At 43.1% G+C, this 22,631-nt stretch overlaps 1 protein-coding gene across 1 annotated transcript in view; it reads left to right on the top strand.

The window, feature by feature from the left end:
* The window catches only part of NOTCH2 (notch receptor 2), a 171,671-nt gene that overhangs the window by 139,542 nt on the left and 9,498 nt on the right, over positions 1-22,631 (top strand). The window contains exons 18-29 of the mRNA XM_045896837.3: positions 2,760-2,988; positions 3,766-3,967; positions 5,582-5,735; positions 6,298-6,482; positions 8,018-8,150; positions 13,654-13,890; positions 16,258-16,370; positions 17,327-17,832; positions 19,189-19,536; positions 20,316-20,458; positions 20,658-20,868; positions 21,299-21,395. Coding sequence (XP_045752793.1) covers positions 2,760-2,988; positions 3,766-3,967; positions 5,582-5,735; positions 6,298-6,482; positions 8,018-8,150; positions 13,654-13,890; positions 16,258-16,370; positions 17,327-17,832; positions 19,189-19,536; positions 20,316-20,458; positions 20,658-20,868; positions 21,299-21,395 — 2,558 coding nt within the window. The remainder of the gene's footprint in view (positions 1-2,759; positions 2,989-3,765; positions 3,968-5,581; positions 5,736-6,297; positions 6,483-8,017; positions 8,151-13,653; positions 13,891-16,257; positions 16,371-17,326; positions 17,833-19,188; positions 19,537-20,315; positions 20,459-20,657; positions 20,869-21,298; positions 21,396-22,631) is intronic.

Consider the following 22,631-nt stretch of genomic DNA (forward strand, 5'->3'; position numbering starts at 1 on the left):
TGTCATATATATTATAATAAATGCCCAAAAATATTATTTTTGCTTCAAATGGTCAATTAATTTTTTAAGAGATGTAAAAATAAATTAACAGTATTTATATTTAACAACATATTTATAGTTTCTGGTGTTTTTCATTCTTTCATGTGGATCTGCATTTTGTCAAGTATCATTTTCCTTCAGCCTGAAGAAATTCATTTAATAATTCTTGTAGTGCTTATCTCCTAGTGATTAAATCTTTCTGCTTTTCTGTGTCTGAAAACGTTTTTATTTTGCCTTAGTTTTCAAAGATATTTTCATAGGGAGTAGAATTCTAAGTTGACTTTTCCCTCAGCACTTTCAAGTCATCCTTCCGTTGTTTTCTACCTTACATTATTTCTGAGGAGCAATCTGCAATAATTCTTGTATTTGTTTCTTTATATGTTATTTTCTCTCCTTTGGCTGTTTTTAAGGTATTTTCTTTCCACTGATTTTTAGCAGTTTGACTCTAATGCCCCTTATTGTTCGTCATGTTTATTTTTTGGGGGGTTCATTGACCTTTTTGGATATATGGGTCCAAATTTGGAAAATATTCAAGCACTGTTTTTTCAAAACCTTTTTGCTCCCCTTTACAAATTTCATCATACATCTTTTAGGTGGCTTGAAGTTGTCTCTCTTTCATCAATACTCTATTTTATTTATTTTTTTAGAGTTTTTTTTTCCCTCAGTGCTTCAATTTAGGTAATTTTATTATATGAAGATATTTTGATATATCTTCAAGTTCACTAGTCATTTCCTCTGTAGTATTTTGTTTGCTGTTAATCCCATCCAGTATATATTTTTTCTCTTCATTGTATTTTTATCTCTAGAAGTTTGATTTGAATCTTTCTTATGCCTTTATCTCTTTCCTTGTCATGTTCGTACTTTCAATTCTCTTTCTTGAACATACAGAGTATATTTATCATAGTTGTTTTATTGTCCTCACATTAATTCTACCATATGGAAAATTCCTAGGTCTGTTTCTATTGTTGACTTTTATCTTCATCATAAGTTATATTTCTTGCTTCTTTGCCTACCTGGTGATTTTTTATTGGATGCTAGACTTTTTAAAAAAAATCTTTAGAATATTTTCAAGCTTTGTTTAAGGATCATTTGGAAACAGTTTGATCTTTTTGGTCTTTTCTTCAGGGTTTGTTAGGTCCAGAACAGCCTTTAGTCTAGGACTAAAATGGCTCACTACTGAGATAGTACTTTCTGAGGATCCTACTTAGTGCTTAGTTAGGAGGTCTTTTCATTTTGACTGTCATGAACATTAGCTATTCTCAGCCTAGTGTAAACTCTTGGGATTATTCTGCTTATGTCTTTCTGGTGGTTCTTTCCTCGGCTTTGATAGTGTCATCACATGCATGTGATATACTCAGTTACTTATCAGTACTAACCACTTATCAGTACTCAGTTACTTCTGTGGTGATTAAATCATTAAACTTCAAACAAGGTTATCACAATGGGTTAAGAATAATGGCTCCTAATTCACAGCATATGTAATTTCAGATCACCATATGGATGGCACCAAACTAGGTCCTGGCAGTGCCATGGTAGATAAAACCCAGTGTTTACATTCATGAAACTCATAGTCTATTGGCAAAGAAAACTATGCAGACAAATTGAACATTGTGTAGCAAATAGTGAAGAAAAATATGTCCACAGCAGTTGGTGGAGAAATTTAGGGGAGTGGGATCAAATTATTTGGATTTCTTTTCCATGTTAATTATTTTATCAGTCAAAATTTTCAGTATTTAAAATCTTTCCTATTGGAAGTAAAGCTAGCAATATTTATAATTAATTTAAAATAGTTATGGTGAGTTTCCTGAAAGATGCTATGGAAATTACAGTGTGCTATGCACTGTGGATAAGAAGGGATAATATGATTTTTACAATTTTTCCAGTCAAGATTGCAGATGAGCCTTAGAGTGGAATTAGCCTAGTAGATGGATAAGGTTTTAAATAAGCCTCTTATCAAATCGGGGTTACATTACCCACCTGATGTTTAGTTCTCTTTTTATGTAGATGACCTGTCTTTGCAATTATACTTTAAGGTCCTTAAGAGCAGGAGCTAACTCATTTTTCTTGTTCTAATATGTCATCTATATTTCAGAGGACTGTGCCATAGAGTAGCTCAAAATTTGTTGATTAATTGCTGTGAGCCTAAAGTGTTCTAAGATTAAGCTGTGTGATATATAAAATTTTTTTAAATGTTTCCTCATTCTGCCTAAATCAAGAAAACAAAAACAAACAGGAAAGAGAAGAGGGAAGGAATGGAAATGAAAGATGAAGGGAGGGAAAAGATAGGAAAGACAGATCAGCACAGGGGGCTGCTTAGTATATATCCTGTCCTATGTCACCCACTCCCATCACCACATACACCTTTTGAAAATTGTTACTGTTATTTTTGAGATTCTGTGTATTGGGAGCACATATTTGATTAGCAAATGTGGGGGACCGTTGTAAGTTTTAGGACTCTTAATTTTGCAAAACTCCTAGTGGTGTATGCATAGTTCATTCCAATTATCAAACAGGTTAAGAATCTCAGGCAAGTGTTATTGCATTCATTTTTGTAAATGGGGGAGTCAAGGCAAAATAGATGTAAAGAAAAGTACAAATAGAGAAAAGTCAGAATTGTTACTGTTCTTAGTATGACTCAGTTCAGGTCACTCACCTTTATAGGTCTAAGATTAAATTGATGCTATAGTTCAGAGCTCTAATTCTTGTGTGTAATGACTTAGATCCTTGCCAGAATGGAGGTTCCTGTGTAGATGGAGTGAATACTTTCTCCTGCCTGTGCCATCCTGGCTTTATTGGGGATAAGTGTCAGACAGACATGAATGAGTGTCTGAGTGAACCCTGTAAGAATGGAGGGACCTGCTCTGACTATGTCAACAGTTACACTTGCAAGTGCCAGTCGGGATTTGATGGCGTCCACTGTGAGAACAACATCGACGAGTGCACTGAGAGGTGAGCAATCCATACACTCAGCCACCAGTGTCTTATGGGGAAAAGGGAGAAAGGAGGGAAAACTACAGAGCACATTGCTGTGGTTGCAGGGCAGGGTAAGGTATGCACCTGGGTCCCATTCCATCGTCTTCTATTGCCTACTTCCTGATTCCCTGTAGATGTGTAGTTAGCAGGTCAAAGGTCAGAGGTTGAAAGGCTTAGTGGGATGGACCATCATTTATTTCTGATGCTTAGGGAACAGGAAGAGTTATAATTCTGTTCCATTCTCCTCTTGGTCCCTTGTTCATTTCAGTTGACATTTTAAAAAATTCCTATTTTTTGCACATTTGTCATCACTCTTTGGTAATTTCTAGGTGTGGTTTTTTTTTTTCAGTAAGTTTATTCTGTTTCTCTTTCAGAAAGAAATCTAGAGTCAAGAGCTACTTATTTAGCACTTTTCTTATAAATTAAATTGACTTAGGGATAAAATGAAATGTGATACATGGAAAACCACAGGACTCGGTAAAACCTGGAAACCTTCACTTTCTCTGGGAATCTCTAATAAACTCAGCCTTTTATATACTCCTGTAACCTTTTTGGTTGTAGACATGAAGCTGGGACTCAGGCTGATTGACACCCAGTCTAATTTGGAAAAAGAAAATTTACTAGATCTAGGAGTTTAAGATGCTCAGGAGTATTTGCCTCTGTAATGTGTTAGATTCTAGGAACCCGACTTTTTAAAATAGCAGGTCAGAGGAACCAGATTACACAGCTGGCATTGCTCTCTCTGCTTCTCAGCTCCTGTTTCAATGGTGGCACCTGTGTCGACGGGATTAACTCCTTTTCTTGCTTGTGCCCTATGGGCTTCACTGGCCCCTTCTGCCTCCATGAGATCAATGAATGCAACTCTCATCCATGCCTAAATGAAGGAATATGTGTTGACGGCCTGGGTACCTACCGCTGCACCTGCCCCTTGGGCTACACAGGGAAAAACTGTCAGGTAATTAAATTTCAGCCCACTCAGCTCCCTCAGAGTAGCTGAATATTACACTATTTTTCATCTAAGCAGAATAAACCCCTCCTAAACAAGGAAGTTCTGGCTCTCAGGGGGGTTGTCTCTGAGATAAATCTGCCTAACTTCTTAGTAGCTGGTAGATTCCAAAATGGTGACACTGGCAAGATTATACAGATTAACAAGCATGAGATGGTTGTAATAGGCTAACCAAGAACTGCAGAGAAATACATGTGGGAAATAAGTGCATAGATAATATTTATGTTGGAAATGCAAAAAGGGAAATAAAGAATAGTCTAAGTAAAGTCTTTAAAGGTCAGATACAGTATCTGAAGGGATAATAATAATAATTATTATGTCTTGCAGTGTTGTAACACTAGTCACATGTCTTTTAAATTCAAATATGTAAATATGGATTTTTATAGACCCTCAGAGCCAACTAGGGCAGCCTTTCATTTCATGAAAGAAGAAACTTGAGTCCCAAAGGGGGCAAAGTAACCTTTCCAAGGCTGCATACCAAACAGCATTGTATTTATTTATTTTTATTTTTTAATTATTTGAGAGAGAGAGAACGAACGATTGGGGGGAGGGTCAGAGGGATAAGCAGATTCCCCACTGAGCGCAGAGCCAGACATGGAGCCCGATGCGAACATGGAGCCCGATGCGGGGATTGATCCCAGGACCCTGAGATCATGACCTGAGCTGAAGTCAGATGCTGACTGAGCCATCCAGGCGCCCCACATTGTATTTTATTTTATGCTATATTTACCTCTTAAACAATGCTAGAATGATAGAATAACAGAACTCCAAAGAATTTAGGACTAAGTGGCCAAATTTAACTAGCCTTACAGGGTGCACTTCAGTTAGGCTTTGGCTATATTGGACGTGCAAATAACTACCTCTGCGTATTAAATTAAACAGCTTGATGCTGATTCTGTGGATCAGAAGTACATTCTTCCTTGGGCTCTTGCTCATTCTCACAGTATGAGGTTACATGTACCAGGGAGTGCTCCACCCATACCCACTGGCCCCTTCTTTCACAAACACTCCATGAGTGTGACCTTGCTCTCCCCAGGGGTCACCACATGTGAGTTACAGAGAAAGGGACTAGTCTGCTCATACTCTGCCTTATGTTTTTCATAAGCCTGATTTTCTTCCCTGTAAGTAAGCTCTATGACAGCTTTTAGGTTTATTACCGGGCTTTAAGTCCTTTTGCTCGTAACCACCGTGGACAGATTTGATTGAGACCCACGTAGATTTCTCCCACAGGATTAGCACAGGTGTTATGAACCTTCTGACAGCTGTAATTTCTTTCTTTCTGGCTGTTACAGGTCTGGACATAATCATAACATAGGAAATAATTTAACCTATTAGGCTCCCTCAAATTCTCAAACTTCTGTGGTAAGAACTTATTAAATAGCAGAGCTAAGAAGAATTAGACTCTATAAAATGATTGGATTACCTGAGAACATTGGACTATTTTAAGACTTGGCTGAGGGTTCCTTTTTTTAATTAGTGTGCTTTCCTTTGATTCTTAAAATGCAGTGTGACTTATTTTCTTCTTTTCTGATATTTGGATGTTGATGTATCCTTCTGTTTCAGACCCTGGTGAACCTCTGTAGTCGGTCTCCATGTAAAAACAAAGGTACTTGCATTCAGGAAAAAGCAGAGTCCCGGTGCCTGTGCCCATCTGGATGGGCTGGTGCTTACTGTGATGTGCCCAATGTGTCCTGTGAGGTGGCGGCCTTCCACAGAGGTGAGCTCCGCCTCCTCAGGCTCCAGGGTCACTCAGTAGTGGCCAACTGGCAGCGTTTTAGGACAGGTATTATTACCTTGGGAAGAACAGACGGCAGTGGGTGGGCAAGGCTCTATGAAAGGGTCTGAGATGAGAGGTGAAAAGGCAGAGGCACACGCTTAGAGATTCCAAAAAGAAATGTATGTAAAATGAAATGAAGGCATATTCTACTTTTAGGACTTACTTCTTTTCTTTTCTTTGTTTCTTTTTTTTTTTTTAAGATTTATTTATTTATTTTAGAGAGAGCGGGGGTCGGGGAGGGGAGGGTGGAGAGGGAGAGAGAGAACCTCAGGCGGACTCCATGCTCAGCATGGGCTCCATCCCACAACCCTGAGATCACTACCCCTCCCGAAGTCAAGAGTTGGACGCCTAACGGAGCTACCCAGGCACCCCAGGGCTGGCTTATTTTCAATATAAATCTGGTGCTGAGGGCCATGAACTAGGTAAGAACACAGTTAGTTGGTCTGAACCTGACAGGTCGTGTGCTCTTCTGTGATGTTTCTTCCTGTTCTGGGTTTCCTAGGGGTGTCCACTGACCACCTGTGCCAGCACTCTGGCATCTGCATCAATGCTGGCAATTCGCATCACTGCCAGTGCCCCCTGGGCTACACCGGGAGCTACTGTGAGGAGCAGCTTGATGAGTGCTCGTCCAACCCCTGCCAGCACGGAGCCACCTGCAGGGACTTCATCGGCGGGTACAGATGTGAGGTAGGATGAGCAGGCAGAGGTCAGGGGCCTCCCGAAGATGGCACAACTATTGTGAGCACTAGCATACTGAAGTTCGCTGCTTATGACTTATTTTTACAATTGATAGACTTTTTTTTTAAGCAATCACCATTATATTGTCTACGAACCACCATTGGTTTCAGCCCCCTTGGTAATAAGTTCACATGGCTCCAGTAAGGTATTTTTATAGAGATCTGGGACCATCTCAGTCGCATAGAGTTGCCTCCGGGTTCAGAGCCAGCATTCACTGCCAGAGTGCATTTCACAGGCCAGCCGCTCCGTGGCCCCTGGGACTTCGCTGAATAGCAGCTGAGATAGGAGAAGCCACTTTGAGGTGTGTCCCGAAGTTGCTTAGCCTGTTCCGTGTAGCATCACGCTAAGTATGACATGTATATATTTGAGGAAGTGTGTGTCTGTTAAGGAACATGTCACTGTCTTCCTGATAGCTGGGCTGATAATGGGTAGAGCAAGATGTTAACAAAACACCAGAGTCTTGAATTTGACACCAATTCAGGCTACCCAGGAACACTGAGAAAAGCTTTACTTCTCATAAATGAGCTAAAGATGGCCTCTTTATATTGGCTCCGCAGTTACTCCTTCACAGTGGGCTGGGACCTGTTAGTTCAAAAGCCACCAGTGCCAAACTCAAATTTTTACACAGCCAGTTTTTCTAAAAATAGCCCTTATAAAGCAGATTTTTAGCCTTGTAGAGCCTTTCTGCTTTGCATATTCTGCAAAACAGCACCCAATATCTGCAAGCCATAGGTAAGCCCCAGGACATAAAGACCCCAAGCCAGTGCTGCCCTTCAGAGCCCTCTGACCCAGAGACGGTGGCCTGGCTGTACCAAACATGTAAGCCCCCTCTCTGTTACCCCTTCCCTTGGAATTCACTTGCCATCCTCTCCTTACCCACCTCTCCACTCTGGACAGCCTCATGCTGTGAGGGATGCCCTCACATGCAAACCTGTCAAAGCATTGCCCAGTAAAGCCACTTCATGGTCAGGGTCTTTTTCCTTGATCAGCCCTGAAATTCCTCAACCCTCCACATCTACGACGTTAGCTAACACGGCCCCTCCGCCATCTCAACCAGCTTCTCATACACATGTGCGGTTTCCTGAATCTAGAGATCAATTAATGCAGTGTGTTTACTACTGTCCACACGTACCGTTGGACTGAGTCATAGGGTCCTCATCGCATACCAAGGAATGCATATTTTAAAGATGGGAATACCTACGTTGAGGAGCGATGAAAGTTTTGCACAGGCGTCAGTTCTGAAATATCCCTCAGAATGTTGAGTCCTTGCCTTTGGGTTATAAAGTGGCTTTTCAGCTGGAAGATGTAAATGTCAGTATGCTGCAAGTTGGCCCTGCACAGGATGATTGGTAGAGCGTGTGATGGTGCTGGGTAGGGGCAGGGGGTGGGCAGAGGTATACACCAACCTTCCAGGTCTCATTTGCTGTGGTGGTCTATTTCCAACAATGGTCCAATGTTTCTTCCCTTTTGCTTGTTCCTATCAGTGTGTCCCAGGGTATCAGGGTGTCAATTGCGAGTATGAAGTGGACGAGTGCCAGAACCAGCCATGCCAGAACGGAGGCACCTGTGTCGACCTTGTGAACCACTTCAAGTGCTCCTGTCCACCAGGCACTCGAGGTATGAAGTCAGCCCCGCCCATCTCCATCTAGGGCATTTTCTTAAGTTATAAATCCATTTTTAGTGCGGAGGAGGTTTTAAAAAATTAACCATTTAGTTCTGGATTCTGGTAACTCAGGCCATTTCATGTTCTCAGTTCTGTCTGGTTGTTGTTGACATTTTTTTTTATGAACATATAATGTATTATTTGTTTCAGGGGTACAGGTCTGTGATTCATCAGTCTTACACAATTCACAGCCCTCACCATAGCACATACCCTCCCCCATGTCCATCATCCAGCCACCCTGTCCCTCCCACCCCCCTCCACTCCAGCAACCCTCAGTTTGTTTCCCGAGATTAAGAGTCTCTTATGGTTTGTCTCTCTCTCTGGTTTCTTCTTGTTTTATTTTTCCCTCCCTTGCCTTCTGATCCTCTGCCTTGTTTCTCATCTTATGTTCCATGAAACACAGAATGTGGAAATGATGCTGTGTTGCAACAAAATTGGCCTGGTTAGCAAGATTTCTTGGTGCCTCAAGGGAAAATAACTAATGGTCTCTTGAATAAATAATTCACATTTACTAGCTTGTGTATTTTTTTAAACTTGCCAAGTATTGCCTCCATAAGGTGGGGGAATGAATGAAATGAAAATATTTGCCTATTTTCATAAGCCCAGGGGAGGAAGCTGATGGCCTAAGGCTGTAACTAAGAATTGCAGTAAAGCCTATGGAGTCCAACCCTAGACTGAATGATGGGGCATCAGTCTACTGTGGGCATTGCCCCTGCCTCCAAACAGTTTTCTGGAGAGAGCTTGGAGTATTGTTTGTTAGAAGAGATGTAGTTATAACCGTTCTGAGCAGCCTGTAAAAAGAAAAAAGCTGAGGCCACCCACAATGGTGAGAAATTCATCTCAGTGTCAAAGAGAATAGAATGTCAGGGAAGTGTTTACAGTCTCTTAGACCTTTGTGCCAGTGAACTTTGACTTTTTTTTTTTTTTTTAAAGATTTATTTATTTGAGAGAGCGAGAATGAGAGAGAGAGTACATGACGGGGGGAGAGTCAGAGGGAGAAGCAGACTCCCCGCTGAGCAGGGAGCCCGATGCGGGACTCGATCCCGGGACTCCAGGATCATGACCTGAGCCGAAGGCAGTCGCTTAACCAACTGAGCCACCCAGGCGCCCCTGTGCCAGTGAACTTTGATAATTTACCTTCCTTGAGTTCGCGGTTTGGCTAAATTAAAATAGGAGAGTACCCCATTAATAGGATAGTTATCAAGCAATGAAGTTAAAGAGGAAGAGAAAACTCAAGAGAAACAGCCTTTAAATATTTGAAGATTTATCCTGTGAAAAGGGGAGTTGTTCTCTGCTCTAGAAATCAATAGTTGAAAGAGAAGTAGAAGTGATTTTGATTCATTATTAGTTTGCTCCTTTTAATAATTTTACTGTTTAGGACAAGCTCCAATTCTGGTGGTAGCAGATTAAACCTCAGATCTCAGTGGCTTAACACAACGATGGTATTTTTGTCACTCAAAGTCTGAGTGTCTCTCTCTGTATTTTAGATATGAAGTTGCAAGCACTTGGCCTCCAAGCAGAGGAGGAGGGACAGACTTGTAGGGTCATGCAGACTTGTAGGGTCATGCAGGCTCTCCCTGCCTCAGGCTGGACGTGACACCCATCATTATTGCTCATAGTACATTGGCCAGAATTAGTAAAATGGTCTCACTCTGACTCCAGGGGCGACTGGGAATATGGGAGAGCCCATGGATATTCATTGTACGCTAAGATTTCTGCGGTACCCTAAATGTTTTATGAATTACAGTTGTCAGTCCTAGAATGGACCATTTCATAAGGCAACAAAAGTTCTCTCTTCTGTTGGTTAAGGATGGCTTAAACAATAGTTTTGCTATTAGTATTGACAGTCTTTTTCAATACTTTGAATATATCATCCTACTGCTTTTTGACCTCCAGGTTTTTGTTTTTGTCTTTTAATGAGAAATCAGCTGTTAATCTTATTGAGGATCCCTTTTGTGTGATAAGTTGCTTCTCCCTTGATGCTTTCAAAATGCTCTCTTTGTCTTTGTCTTTTGACCTTATGGTTATGATATGTGTAGGTATGGATCTCTTTGAGTTTATCATGCTTAGAATTCATTGAGTTATCATACTATGTGTGCTTGGTTAGGTATGTAAAGTGGTATTTATTTCTCCTGGCTTGACTTCTCTGGCCATTGGTGAACCTTCAGGAGACTGTCAAATCCCATAGATTCATTGTGAGAGTTATCACAATGATTGTTTTTATGTCAGTACTCCTGAGCTTTGGATCTTGGCTTGGGGGCACCTCCGGTTCGAGGTCAAGGGCTAATTGTTCTGCATATCCTTACTACTTAGCTTCAGGCTGAGGTTGAGCTCATTCTCACCCAATAGGTCTATCTATTACTGCTGGTTCCATTCTGATGGGATTCATCTGTATTCATTTTACTAGCAGCCCCTAAATACCAAATATTCTGTGTAAGTGGGATCACAAACTGGGTTTGTTTTTTACTGTCTTGTTTTTGATTTAGTTTGTAAATAGGTAATATATGCACATGTCCCAAATTTTATACATAGACACACACACACACTTAAATACATACACATGTAGCAAAAGCATAAAGTGAAAATTCTCTTTCCATTCCCCTTCCCTATACCTAGTTCTCCCTCTCCCACAAACAAGTTACCTCTACTTCATTTTACTTTCTTGTGTATCTTCTAGGTTTTTTTTTATGTGTCCTTCAGAATTTCTTTATGTATATAGAAGTCATATACAAAGGTATTTTTATTTACCCCACTTCTTACTCTGAAGATAGGGTATTAAATAAACTCTTGCGCTTGATTTTTTTTTTTTTTTTTACTTAATTGGAGATGTTTCCATATCAGTTTATAGAACCTCCTTAATCTTTTTCATCCTGTAGAATTTTGAGCATAGTATATTCAACCAGTGTCCTAGTGATAAAACTTTGGGTTTCTTGCATGTGTATATTTGTAGATAAATTTTCAGAAATGGAATTGCTGGATTAGAGAATTATGTACATTTATAATTTTGATTGATATTGCTGATTCATAGCATTTGACTATACTGGCTTCTTCTCAGTGAGGATGAATGTAGTCTCATCTATGAGTCATTTGGTTTTCCTCTTTCAGTGGTTTCTCTGTATCTCTATCCTTTTTTCCCTATTACATTGTTCATCTTAATATTTTACAGAGATTAATTATGATACAAAATATTCTCAAATATTTTTTGTCTTTGATTTTCCTTATGATTTTTTTCATGCAGAGCTTTTTATTTTTATTCTTTTTTAAAATTTATTTATTTTAGAGAGAGAGAGAGAGCAGGGAGAGGGGTGGAGGGAGAGGGAGAGAGTAAATCTAGAAGCAGACTCTATGCTGAACGTAGAGCCCAAGTGGGGCTCGATCTTAGGACCCCAAGATCATGACTTGAGCTGAAACCAGGAGTCGGATGCTCAACTGACTGAACCACCCAGGCACCCCTGGAGCTTTTTCTTTTTTTTTTTTTTTTTTAAAGATTTTATTTATTTATTTGACAGAGAGACAGCAAGAGAGGGAACACAAGCAGGGGGAGTGGGAGAGGGAGAAGCAGGCTTCCCGCTGAGCGGGGAACCCGACACGGGGCTCGATCCCAGGATCCTGGGATTATGACCTGAGCTGAAGGCAGACGCCTAACGACTGAGCCACCCAGGTGCCCCTGGAGCTTTTTCTTTTTAATCAGATTGGATTTACCAGCCTTTTTTTAATGGCTTCTGGATTTTGAATCCTAGTGAGCAACACCTTCTACACTCTAAGATTATAAAGGAATTCTCCCATATTTTCTTCAAGTACTAGAATACTGGAGCACTTTTTCCATATGGCTACTAATTTTCCCCAACACAATTTACTGAATATTTGATCTATACAATAATTTGAGATGGCAGCTTTATCAAATTCTAAATTCCCTTGTGTATTTGGGTGTTATTCTGAACTTTTTTTTTCTTTATTGTTCTGTTAATTTATCAATACCACTCTGTTTTAATTAATTAATTTAATTTTCCAGACTGTGGTTATAGTTTATTTTTTCATATAACTTTAGAATCAGATTGTCTATTAAAAAATCCTGGTGGCATTTTTTATGGGGGTCACATTAAATTTATGAATCTGTGTAAGGAAAGCTGACATCTTTACAATGAGGAGTCTTCCTAACCAAATCGTAACATCTTTTCATTTATTCATATCTCCTTTTGTGCCTTTCAGGGCTATTTTAAAGTTTTCATATAGGTATAGTACATTTCTTTTTAAGATTATTCCTATATTTGTCTCCTGCTATTGCTATTGAAAATGAGGTCTTTCCTTCCTTTTTTTTTTTTAAGATTTTATTTATTTATTTGAAAGAGAGCATGAGCAGGGGTGAGGGGAAGAGAGAGAGAGAGAGGGACAAGTAGGCTCCCTGCTGAGCACAGAGCCCGAGGTAGGGCTCTGTCCCAGGACCCTGGATCATGACCTGAGCCAAAGTCAGACACTTAACCGACTGAGCCACCCAGGAGCCCTCTTTTTCCTTTTTAATAGTCTTGCTTATATTAGTGTATGCTACAAATTTAAGTGGCAAGAATACAGAACTGTTTACCTTTCTTTTGTAATTTTTTTTTTAAAAGATTTTATTGATTTATTTGACACAGAGAGAGAGACAGCTAGAGAGGGAACACGAGTGGGGGGAGCGGGAGAAGCAGGCTCCCAGCTGAGCAGGGAGCCCGATGCGGGGCTCGATCCCAGGACCCTGGGATCATGACCTGAGCCGAAGGCAGACGCTTAACAACTGAACCACCCAGGCGCCCCAATCTTTTGTAATTTTTTGAATCATTCATAGAATCATCTCTAGAATTGTCATTGATTTCTTTTGTACTCTAAAAAATATTTACAGATGTTCATACTAGATGGCTCATTTACATCTATAGTACATTAAATGATTTTATTTTAAATGGAATAACCTTTGAGCTCTCAACAGGATATTTTCCCTACAGTTTTTAAAAATAAGAAACTAGTACACATTATTTTACAGGAAAAAAAGTCAATGGTCTAAAACTTAAATATATCACTCAAAATTTAGTTCCAGTTCTTACCAATATTTTTACATACTTAAAATCTATGTGTTGATTGTGATAGTCTCTTTTGAACTGTTTTTATAGTTTGAGTAAAAGGAATAAATTAATGAAAAGTTGCTGGGTCTCCCAGATGGGGCAGATAATGCTGGCTCCTGCCCAGGGGACTGCTTTGGTGGGTTGTGTGGGAGAGTACCTGTGAAGCCCTGAGCATATTCTTTCCTTGGCTCTTACTGGTCACCGGGAGGGTGGCAGCTTCGCCCTGCCTGACCTAAGAGGTCCCGTCGCAGATTGAGACATGTAACCTGAATAAGTGCAAAGTGCCAACAAGGCTGTCTCTCTTTGGCTGGAAAGCAGCGTTCCAAAGAATGCCATCCATTCTCTGTCTCTTCTCTCTTTTCTCCAGGCCTGCTTTGTGAAGAGAACATTGATGACTGTGCTGGGGGTCCCCACTGCCTTAATGGTGGTCAGTGTGTGGACAGGATCGGGGGCTACAGTTGTCGCTGCTTGCCTGGCTTTGCCGGAGAGCGGTGTGAGGGGGACATCAACGAGTGCCTCTCGAGCCCCTGTAGCTCTGAGGGCAGCCTGGACTGCATCCAGCTGACCAACGACTACCTGTGTGTCTGCCGCAATGCCTTCACTGGTGAGAGCCTCGCCAACACCCTCAGCACTCTGCCTCGGAGGGACCTTGAGAGAGGAAATTGGGCCCCATATGTCACGTCCCAGACCCAAGTGAACCTTTTTTCTTACATAGGAAAAACTAGACCAGCTTAATTCAGAGCCCAGTTTTTCCTTAGGTCTGTGCTTTATGGATGTTATAGTCCATCTCTGTCTTTTTTGTTTTTCCTGGGATACTTTCTCTTTTGTTATACACTGATGATATCATACTGTAGCAGAAATACGAAAAAAGAAGTAGAATGTTGGGAGTGGTTGAGCAAAATAACAGTTTTTAATTGGGGCAAAATACACATAACATAAAGTGTACCATCTTAACCACTTTTAAGTGTACACATTGCTGGGCTGCCAACACCAAATCCATCCACAGAACTCTTTCATCTGAGGAAAATAATGTCTTGTGTTCAGAAACCATGCATCTGTTCTGGTTTCACCACCTGTCTCCTTTGGCACGTAATGACCTGAGTTACTGGGTGGTCACTGCCACGGTGACCTTCTTTCCATCTCTGGGACCCAGAGAGGATTAGGATCTTCTAGGTCACCTAAGGGGAGGAGGTCTGACTTGGGTGTGTTTAAGCAAAGACCAGTTCATGAGAGTATGTACTAGAAAGCTACAGAGGTGTGACCTCTCAGCACAGCCAGGAGTTGGCCATGCGTCCAGTCTCTTCTCAAGCTTCCTCTTTTTCATCACAGATCATAAGGATGACCAAGTCCTGCCTCAGAATAGGGGCTTGTCATAGGCACTTATTAGTTGTTTCTGAAGATGGGCAGCTTGGTGACTTCGGGGGACTATAGTAGTATCTAACAGTGGCGGTGTCCTCAGATACTCAGACGTCTGCCTGGCATTTCTGGAGTCCTTCCAGACTATGCTGTAGTAGTATTTCTTGGGAGTCAGATAATAGGCTACAGTAGTCTCCTTAGTAATAATTTGGCAAGTTGGACTCTGCTATATTGTGAGCCCATCTCTAGACTTCCTTCCAATTTTAAAGATATGTTACCTTTAAGAACTTTGGTAATTTATGAAGAATGGGAGGGAGTTTGCACTATGGAAGATACCTGGATGCGATAGCAAAAGAGGAACAGTGCATTATGAACGTCATAGCTACTGAGGCAATGCTGGACACAAAGAGTGTGAACAGTCTGTCCTGCAGCCTCATATTAGCCATGAGGTGCTTGGGAAGCCAGAGAAGCAAAACTGACTGCTATTGCCTTGGAGGCTTCCTTTACCAGGAAACCCTGACAAGCACTTACAAAGAAAGGGGGAAACAGGAAGGAAGGACTGAAGACCACCTTAAATTAGGGTCCCACCACCGGGAGGGAAGTAGTGGTGATGCGTTGTCCACACTTGTGATGGAAAAGAATGCCTCGAGCTCCTTGGTTGTAATTATTGCGGGATGCGGTTGCTGAGATGAACGCCAGGGGGCCGTCTGTCCCGGAGCCCCATGCCCATGTGACGGCTGCTCTTGGGCTGTGGCTGCCGATGTGATTTGAAGAGTCAGGCAACTGTAACCCTTGCCTCTTAACTCTGGCCAAAACTATGCCTGTTTTAATTTCCTTTTGAAAGCCCCTCCTCTTCCCTTGGGCAGCGGCTGCGTTCCGGGTGGGCCCATCTCCTGCTGTTTGCCGGGGGGGGCGCCCAGGTGTGTCTCCGGGTCTCCCCCTCGGCCCCAGTTGCTTACTTCACTTTATCCTGCAGCGGTGGCCCCGGGATGCCCTCTGTTTTAGAACTGCCTCTAGAGGAAATTAACTCTGGAAAAATTAAGCTATATTTTAAAGCAGTGCTGATCAGATTACAGAATGGCTAGAAAATGACTGAAAAGAGAGTTTATGGATGAAAATTCTCTGTAAGCTACCAGTCACCACTTGGATGTGTTGGCCCGGTGTAGCCTCTCCTATGAAGTTGACAGCTTTAACAAAATGCACTGAACAGTTTTGGTAAATGTTTCTTTTGGCTTATGAAAGCTAAAAGTATCTTCAAAAAAATAAAAAAGCTGAGGTGTCCTTTTCTTTTTCTTCTCTTCTCTTTTTTCTTTCTTTTGGTTGGATTAGAATGATTTTTCACGTCCCTTTCCATCCTGTTTTATGAGTCTGTTGGGGATGTGTGCCCCGTGTACTTATTGTGTGGGCAAGGCAGATGGGGGTATTGGCCTGAGCCAGTGGCGGTCCAGTGAGTGTTTTCCTCATCTTCTCATGTTCCCTTGGGCTTAGGACCCAGCTCACACCTCTTGCCCCATCCCTCACCACTTGGCTAGCTCCTGTCCCAGCAGCACTCTGTTCAGTAATGTGCAGTTACTACTTCTGCCTTTTAAAACTCCTTTCCATTTTCTGCTTTGAGGTCGTCACTGTGAAACTTTCGTCGATGTGTGTCCCCAGATGCCTTGCCTGAATGGGGGGACTTGTGCTGTGGCCAGCAACATGCCTGATGGTTTCATTTGTCGTTGTCCCCCGGTAAGTGCCATGTTGTCTATTTAAGGGGCATGCTCTTTTTCATACAGTCTGGACAAAGCTGAGATTAAACCTGGTTTTTCCACACTCTGTCTGGAACTTTCTTGGTGGGGAGATTTATTAATTTTGGCTCCTTCACAAAAAAGTGCTGGAGTTTCCTCCCATTTAAAGCTGTTAAGATACGCCCAGAAACAGTGAGCTCCCTAAATCTGTGATTCTCAGTCTTTAGAAGCACTAAGAGAAATCCACGGGAATTGGTGGAATGTTCCCTTGAAAACAAGACTAGGGTCTCTGGCTTCTGGGTGTGCCGGAGGGTAGTCTTGCCTCCCAGACTGGGGCAGTGTTGGTCGGAAATGCTGCTCTGCTTACATTCCTTAGCAGGGACTATTGGGGAGCAAGCTGCTTGTTACACTAGAAGGAAGCCTATTTTTAGCCATTTGCTGTGCAAACTCTTTGGCCTCTGCCAGAGGCTAAAACCTCCCTAAAATAGAGATCCCTATGTGTGAGGACATACCAAAAGGAAACCTGGGCAGTCACCTTGGTCTGGCTGAGCAGGAAGTAGAAGGATAAAATGACATGGAAAGCTTTTTAGATGCGCCAGACTCCTGAAATAACGTCCCCCTCCCCTGCCCCAAAGCCATTATATGAGTGGTCTAAGGACAGCTAGGGAAGGTACTTATAGATAACAGTGTCATCTGAGTCTTACCCACCTATGACCTGTGGATTTAATTTCCGGAAGTGAGCTCTTAACCTGAGAGAATTCTGCATTCATCCCATGGAAGCTTCATCCCTGACCTTAGGTTGACTTGAAGGGGCTTCTTCCTAGAACGTGGTGCAGGAGGCCACGTGGAAGGATCTTAGCCATGTGTCTAATCTTTCTCTTTCTGGAGGTGTGGCAGAGAAGGGATTGGGAGGAGAAACGAGGCCCACTGTCCTCATTCGTTCACTGATTTCCACAGGGATTCTCCGGGGCAAGATGCCAGAGCAGCTGTGGACAAGTGAAGTGCAGGAGAGGGGAGCAGTGTGTGCACACGGCCTCAGGACCCCGCTGCTTCTGCCCCAACCCCCAGGACTGCGAATCAGGCTGTTCCAGTAGCCCCTGCCAGCATGGGGGTAGCTGCTATCCTCAGCGCCAGCCTCCTTACTACTCTTGCCAGTGTGCTCCACCGTTCTGGGGCAGCCGCTGTGAACTTTACACGGCCCCCACCAGCACTCCTCCTGCCATCTGCCTGAGCCAGTACTGTGCCGACAAAGCTCGGGACGGCGTCTGCGATGAGGCCTGCAACAGCCATGCCTGCCAGTGGGATGGCGGTGACTGTTCCCTGACCATGGAGAACCCCTGGGCCAACTGCTCTTCCCCACTTCCCTGCTGGGATTACATCAACAACCAGTGTGATGAGCTGTGCAACACAGCCGAGTGCCTTTTTGACAATTTTGAATGCCAGGGGAACAGCAAGACATGCAAGTAAGAGTCCAGGGTCCCCAGAAGCTGAGGGAGACTATCACTAACACACCTCAGTTCCGCGTTCTTGCTCCTAACCACTCCAGGGCTTCAGCCCAAGCTGCCTCTGCTTTTCAGACTGGTGCCCTGAGGCCCTCTTCCTGGTGTCAGCCTTGCCCCGTCGCACGCTGCCCTGTGCTCTCCCTTGCTGACAGAGGTCCAGGAATGCTCGTGCACGGCCACCCTCTCTCTGCCTCTCTCTGCATTCTTATCTGCTGCTCTCACGACCTCCTAGGGGAAATAACTTTTGGAAGTGGTGTTACCCATTCCCAGGCAGCCTCTCACACCTGCCTGCAGGATGAATGGAAAGGTCTGTACCTCTCTCTGTTCACCCCATTCCTTTCTTTTAGACAGGGTTTCCCCATCTAGATTTATCAGGAAGCAGAAGCCAGATCAGGCCACTTAACCCTCCTGGTCGTTACTGTGGCAGTTACAAGGTGCTTTATGGTTAAAGAGCAACTTTCCTTTTAGCTGTCCCATTTAATTTAACCTCAGTGAGCTCTCAACAACCTTATGAGGCATAGGTACTGTTAATGGTCTTTCCCAGGTGAGGGAACTGAGATCTGGGAGGTTAGAGAACTTGCCAGAGCACATACAGCTATTGCTGACTCCCAAGCTCTTCATTGAGCCAGTGTGGCAAGTTGTACCAATGGCATAACTATCAAGGGGTGGGAGTGGGGAGGAGAGTGGAGATGAAATGGTTTGTGCATCGTTTAGGTTTGGGGACTCAATTTCCTTTTCCCAGTATTTGAAAGCGGCTCTGTGTGCTCTGGCACAAATTTAAATCTGGTCTCCTGTATGGGACACACCTCTCCCAACCTACCTTCCAGAGCTAAGATTCAGTCTTGTTTGGGAAGGAAATGGGCCATATTGACATGGTCCTCTGCAGAGCCCTGATGGTTCAGTTCCTGGAGGCAACTTTTACTTCCAAAAGCTCATTGTTAACTCACTAGGGATACTGGATAAAAAAAGAGAGGAAGTGTGTACCTGGTTGATTTTTGTTTCAGGTATGCAGCTTTGCTTACAAATCTGACTTAACAATTGTTGATTACAAGCTGCCTGTCTGGGGGGCTGTAAGCCCATGCAGCATAGGGGGCACAGTGTTGTTTCTCCTTTGAGGAGCACTCACTGATATTGAGTGGTGTAGATGATACGCAGTCTATGCTGTCGGGGATAGGAGATTTGACAAAAGGACCTGATTTGGACCACAGAAGATAGGTGGGAAAAGCTACAGTAGTTCCAAGTAGAAAACCAAATAGCGCCGCAGTCTATTCTGAACAGTTTCCTTGTTCTCTCCCTCTTCTGATTCCCCCTGCCTAGGTATGACAAATACTGTGCAGACCACTTCAAAGACAACCATTGTGACCAGGGATGCAACAGTGAGGAGTGTGGCTGGGACGGGCTGGACTGTGCTGCCGACCGGCCAGAGAACCTGGCAGAGGGGACCCTGGTTATAGTGGTGCTCATGCCCCCAGAGCAGCTGCTCCAGGACGCCCGCAGCTTCTTGCGGGCACTGGGCACCCTGCTCCATACCAACCTGCACATTAAACGGGACTCGCAAGGGGCACTCATGGTCTACCCCTATTATGGTGAGAAGTCAGCTGCCATGAAGAAGCAGAGGATGACTCGCAGGTCCCTTCCTGGTGATCAAGAACAGGAGGTGGCTGGGTAGGTTTTTGGTTTCTAGATCTCTTGAAGCTTAATTCTTAACTTCTTAAAGCTTGTAAAGCTAAATACTTTGATACACAGAAGAAGTCGTAACTGAACCTATAAAAATGTAGGGCTCAGACAAGTAGAACAGCCCACCAAGTACAACAAACCCGTTTGCCGGTACGTGTGTTTAAGGATAAAGGCTTACCTTGGTCTTGGTATCCTGAGAGGTGCGTCGGAGCAAGCAGAAGGCAGGATGTCAGGGAGGTCTCCTCAGATGCCAGAATCCATAACCCTTTGCCTCGGTTGCCTCAGATCCGTTTAGAACTGACTCTTTTATAGTAATCATTGCCTTTTGTTCAAGGCCCTGCATTTATCATAGAAGTCTCTTTAGTAATCTTGAATCGTTCTGTCATTGCACCCCACTATTTGTTGGTGTATCCCACAACTTTCAACTCTATAGCTAGCTAGGATCCAGATGCAGAGACAACGAAGAATAAGGACCAGCTTTACCCACTTTCCTCACTTCGTCTTGTGTTGCCTCAGTCAGAAGGTGCAGACTCAGCCAGGCCAAGGAAGGTGAGACATAGTCCAAGTGGGAATTAGTGGTTAGGATCTAGGGACAGGATCTTAATTTCTGAGATCTTTCGGAGGCACCCTCACAGAGCTGGAGAGCCCAGTGCTGAAGGTGAGGAGGGAAGGCTCAGGTAATCCTTTTTTAACTTCACTTGCTTAACTGACCCCCTTCTGTTTTACTCACCATTTCCCTTTTTCCTCTTTTTCTTGGCATCCCACAGCTCTAAGGTATTTCTGGAAATTGACAACCGCCAGTGTGTTCAAGATTCAGACCAGTGTTTCAAGAACACAGATGCAGCAGCAGCTCTTCTGGCTTCTCATGCCATCCAGGGGACCCTGTCCTACCCTCTGGTGTCTGTCGTCAGTGAGTAGCACTGGTGTTAAGGGGAAAGTTTGGGGCAGGGGAGGTGTTACTTGGGGGCAGTGAGAAAAGGGCACACTTTTCAATGTGCAGCTCTGTTTTTTAGGGCTGGTGAGGTCACTCAGTCCATGTCTTCTAAATGAATTTGGTGCTAATGCTGCGAGATTTATTCAGCACTTTCCCTGTCCCTCTGCACTTCCAGGTGAATCTCTGACTCCAAAACGCACTCAGCTTCTCTATCTACTTGCTGTGGCTGTTGTCATTATCCTGTTTATTATCCTGCTGGGAGTTATCATGGCGAAACGAAAGCGTAAGCATGGCTCCCTCTGGCTGCCTGAAGGTTTCACCCTTCGCCGAGACTCCAGCAATCACAAGCGTCGTGAGCCAGTGGGACAGGATGCCGTGGGGCTGAAGTAAGATGGTTTGCCAACAAACTACTATTCACAGTAGTAATAAGCAGGGATAAATCAGAAAGGAGATCTTGTTGAATTATGATTTTAAATTTCAAGCTCTGGCCACACCACATTACCACACTTGACCATGATTCTGAATTCCTGCTGAATGACTATGAAATTAATAGAGTCTGGATGCTTCTGTTTAGTACATACTCAAGTGATGGTGCTCAGCTTTGTTGAGGTGCACTTTTGTTGTAACCTCTTGATCCATGGGAAAGGAAAGGATGTTTACTGAGGCAATGGGACATAAAATACTGCCCATCCTTTCTGGGCCATGGCCCCTGAAAGTCTTTGAGGATGGCCATGGAAGAAGTATTAAAAACCACTATATTAGTTTATGATATAACCTCTGCTGTTGTTTTTCCCCTTCTTAATCTTGTCCTATCAGAAATCTCTCAGTGCAGGTCTCAGAGGCTAACCTAATTGGCTCTGGAACAAGTGAACATTGGGTTGATGATGAAGGGCCCCAACCAAAGAAAGCCAAGGTAAGCTGGCCATGGTAGAACCACCATTGTCAGTCACTATCTAGTCACATTTCAGATTTCTGTCCTTTGGTATCCAGAGTGAATGGGAGAAAAGGGTGGTAATCTTTATATGCTACCCAGGCAATGGCTAGGCTACCCCTGGCTCTCATGAAAGGCAGAAATCGTTAGGTCCTCAATGGCCTTAGGTTTCCTCCATATGTGTTTCAATAAGACCTCTTTAAAAATAATAAAACAGGGCACCTGGGTGGCTCAGATGGTTAAGCGTCTGCCTTCAGCTCAGGTCATGATCCCAGGGTCTTGGGATCGAGTCCCACATCGGGCTCCCTGCTCCTTGGGAGCCTGCTTCTCCCTCTGCCTCTCTCTCTCTCTGTCTCTCATGAATAAATAAATAAAATCTTTTAAAAAAATAAATAAATAAAAATAAAAATAATAAAACAAACATGCTTCCTTCCTTAAGAATCATGCTGATGATAGCCAGATAAGAACTGATGTGTATAAAAAGCGATTTCCTTTGTGGCTAGATCTCTCCCTTATCCTCTTTGGATGCTCCTTCTGGAAAGGAAGGTGCAATTACACAGTGGAAGAAAGGCAGTGACCATTGAGTTTGAAGGTTCTGCATCTTGAGCCCAGGAAATTAAAACCATATAGACATAAGAGGTAGATCAGGCTGAAGCTGATGTGGAAAAGGAGACAATCCATCGATAGCTATACATGACTGGGATATGCATATATCCATGATATTCTAAAGCAGCTTGAAGATAGGCATGCTTGAGAAATACAGGGATGCAATACCAGATGATGGTTAAGTACATTGCTTTAGTTACAATCAGAACTGAATTCAGATCCAAAACTCTACTACTTGGTAGCTAGAAAATTACTTAACCTCTTTGTACCTAATTGTCATTATCTGTAAAATAGGGAATTCTTGTGAAGATGAAATATGGCAATATGTGTGAAGCATCCTACCCATTTTCTATCACAGTAAATATTCAATAAAAGGTAGCTGCTTTTTAAGTTACGATAGTAATTATTGCCCGACAAATATTTCCCTGGGTGCTTGCTGTGCTCTGGGCCCTGTGTTAAGTACTGGGAAGTGGTATTGAATAAGGCATGTTTCCTGTTCTCATGGAACTTACTGTCTAGTGGTAGGGAGTGCCTTGTAAGCACTTAACACATAGTTAAGTAGAGGTAAGCAGAGGGCGCTTTTTGGGACCCACCAGAGGAATTAAAGTCCAA

This window comes from Mirounga angustirostris, unplaced genomic scaffold (assembly GCF_029215605.1).
Source record: "Mirounga angustirostris isolate CCGP_5_RB_7025 unplaced genomic scaffold, mMirAng1.0.hap1 SCAF_4, whole genome shotgun sequence".
In the NCBI taxonomy this organism is placed as follows: domain Eukaryota; kingdom Metazoa; phylum Chordata; class Mammalia; order Carnivora; family Phocidae; genus Mirounga; species Mirounga angustirostris.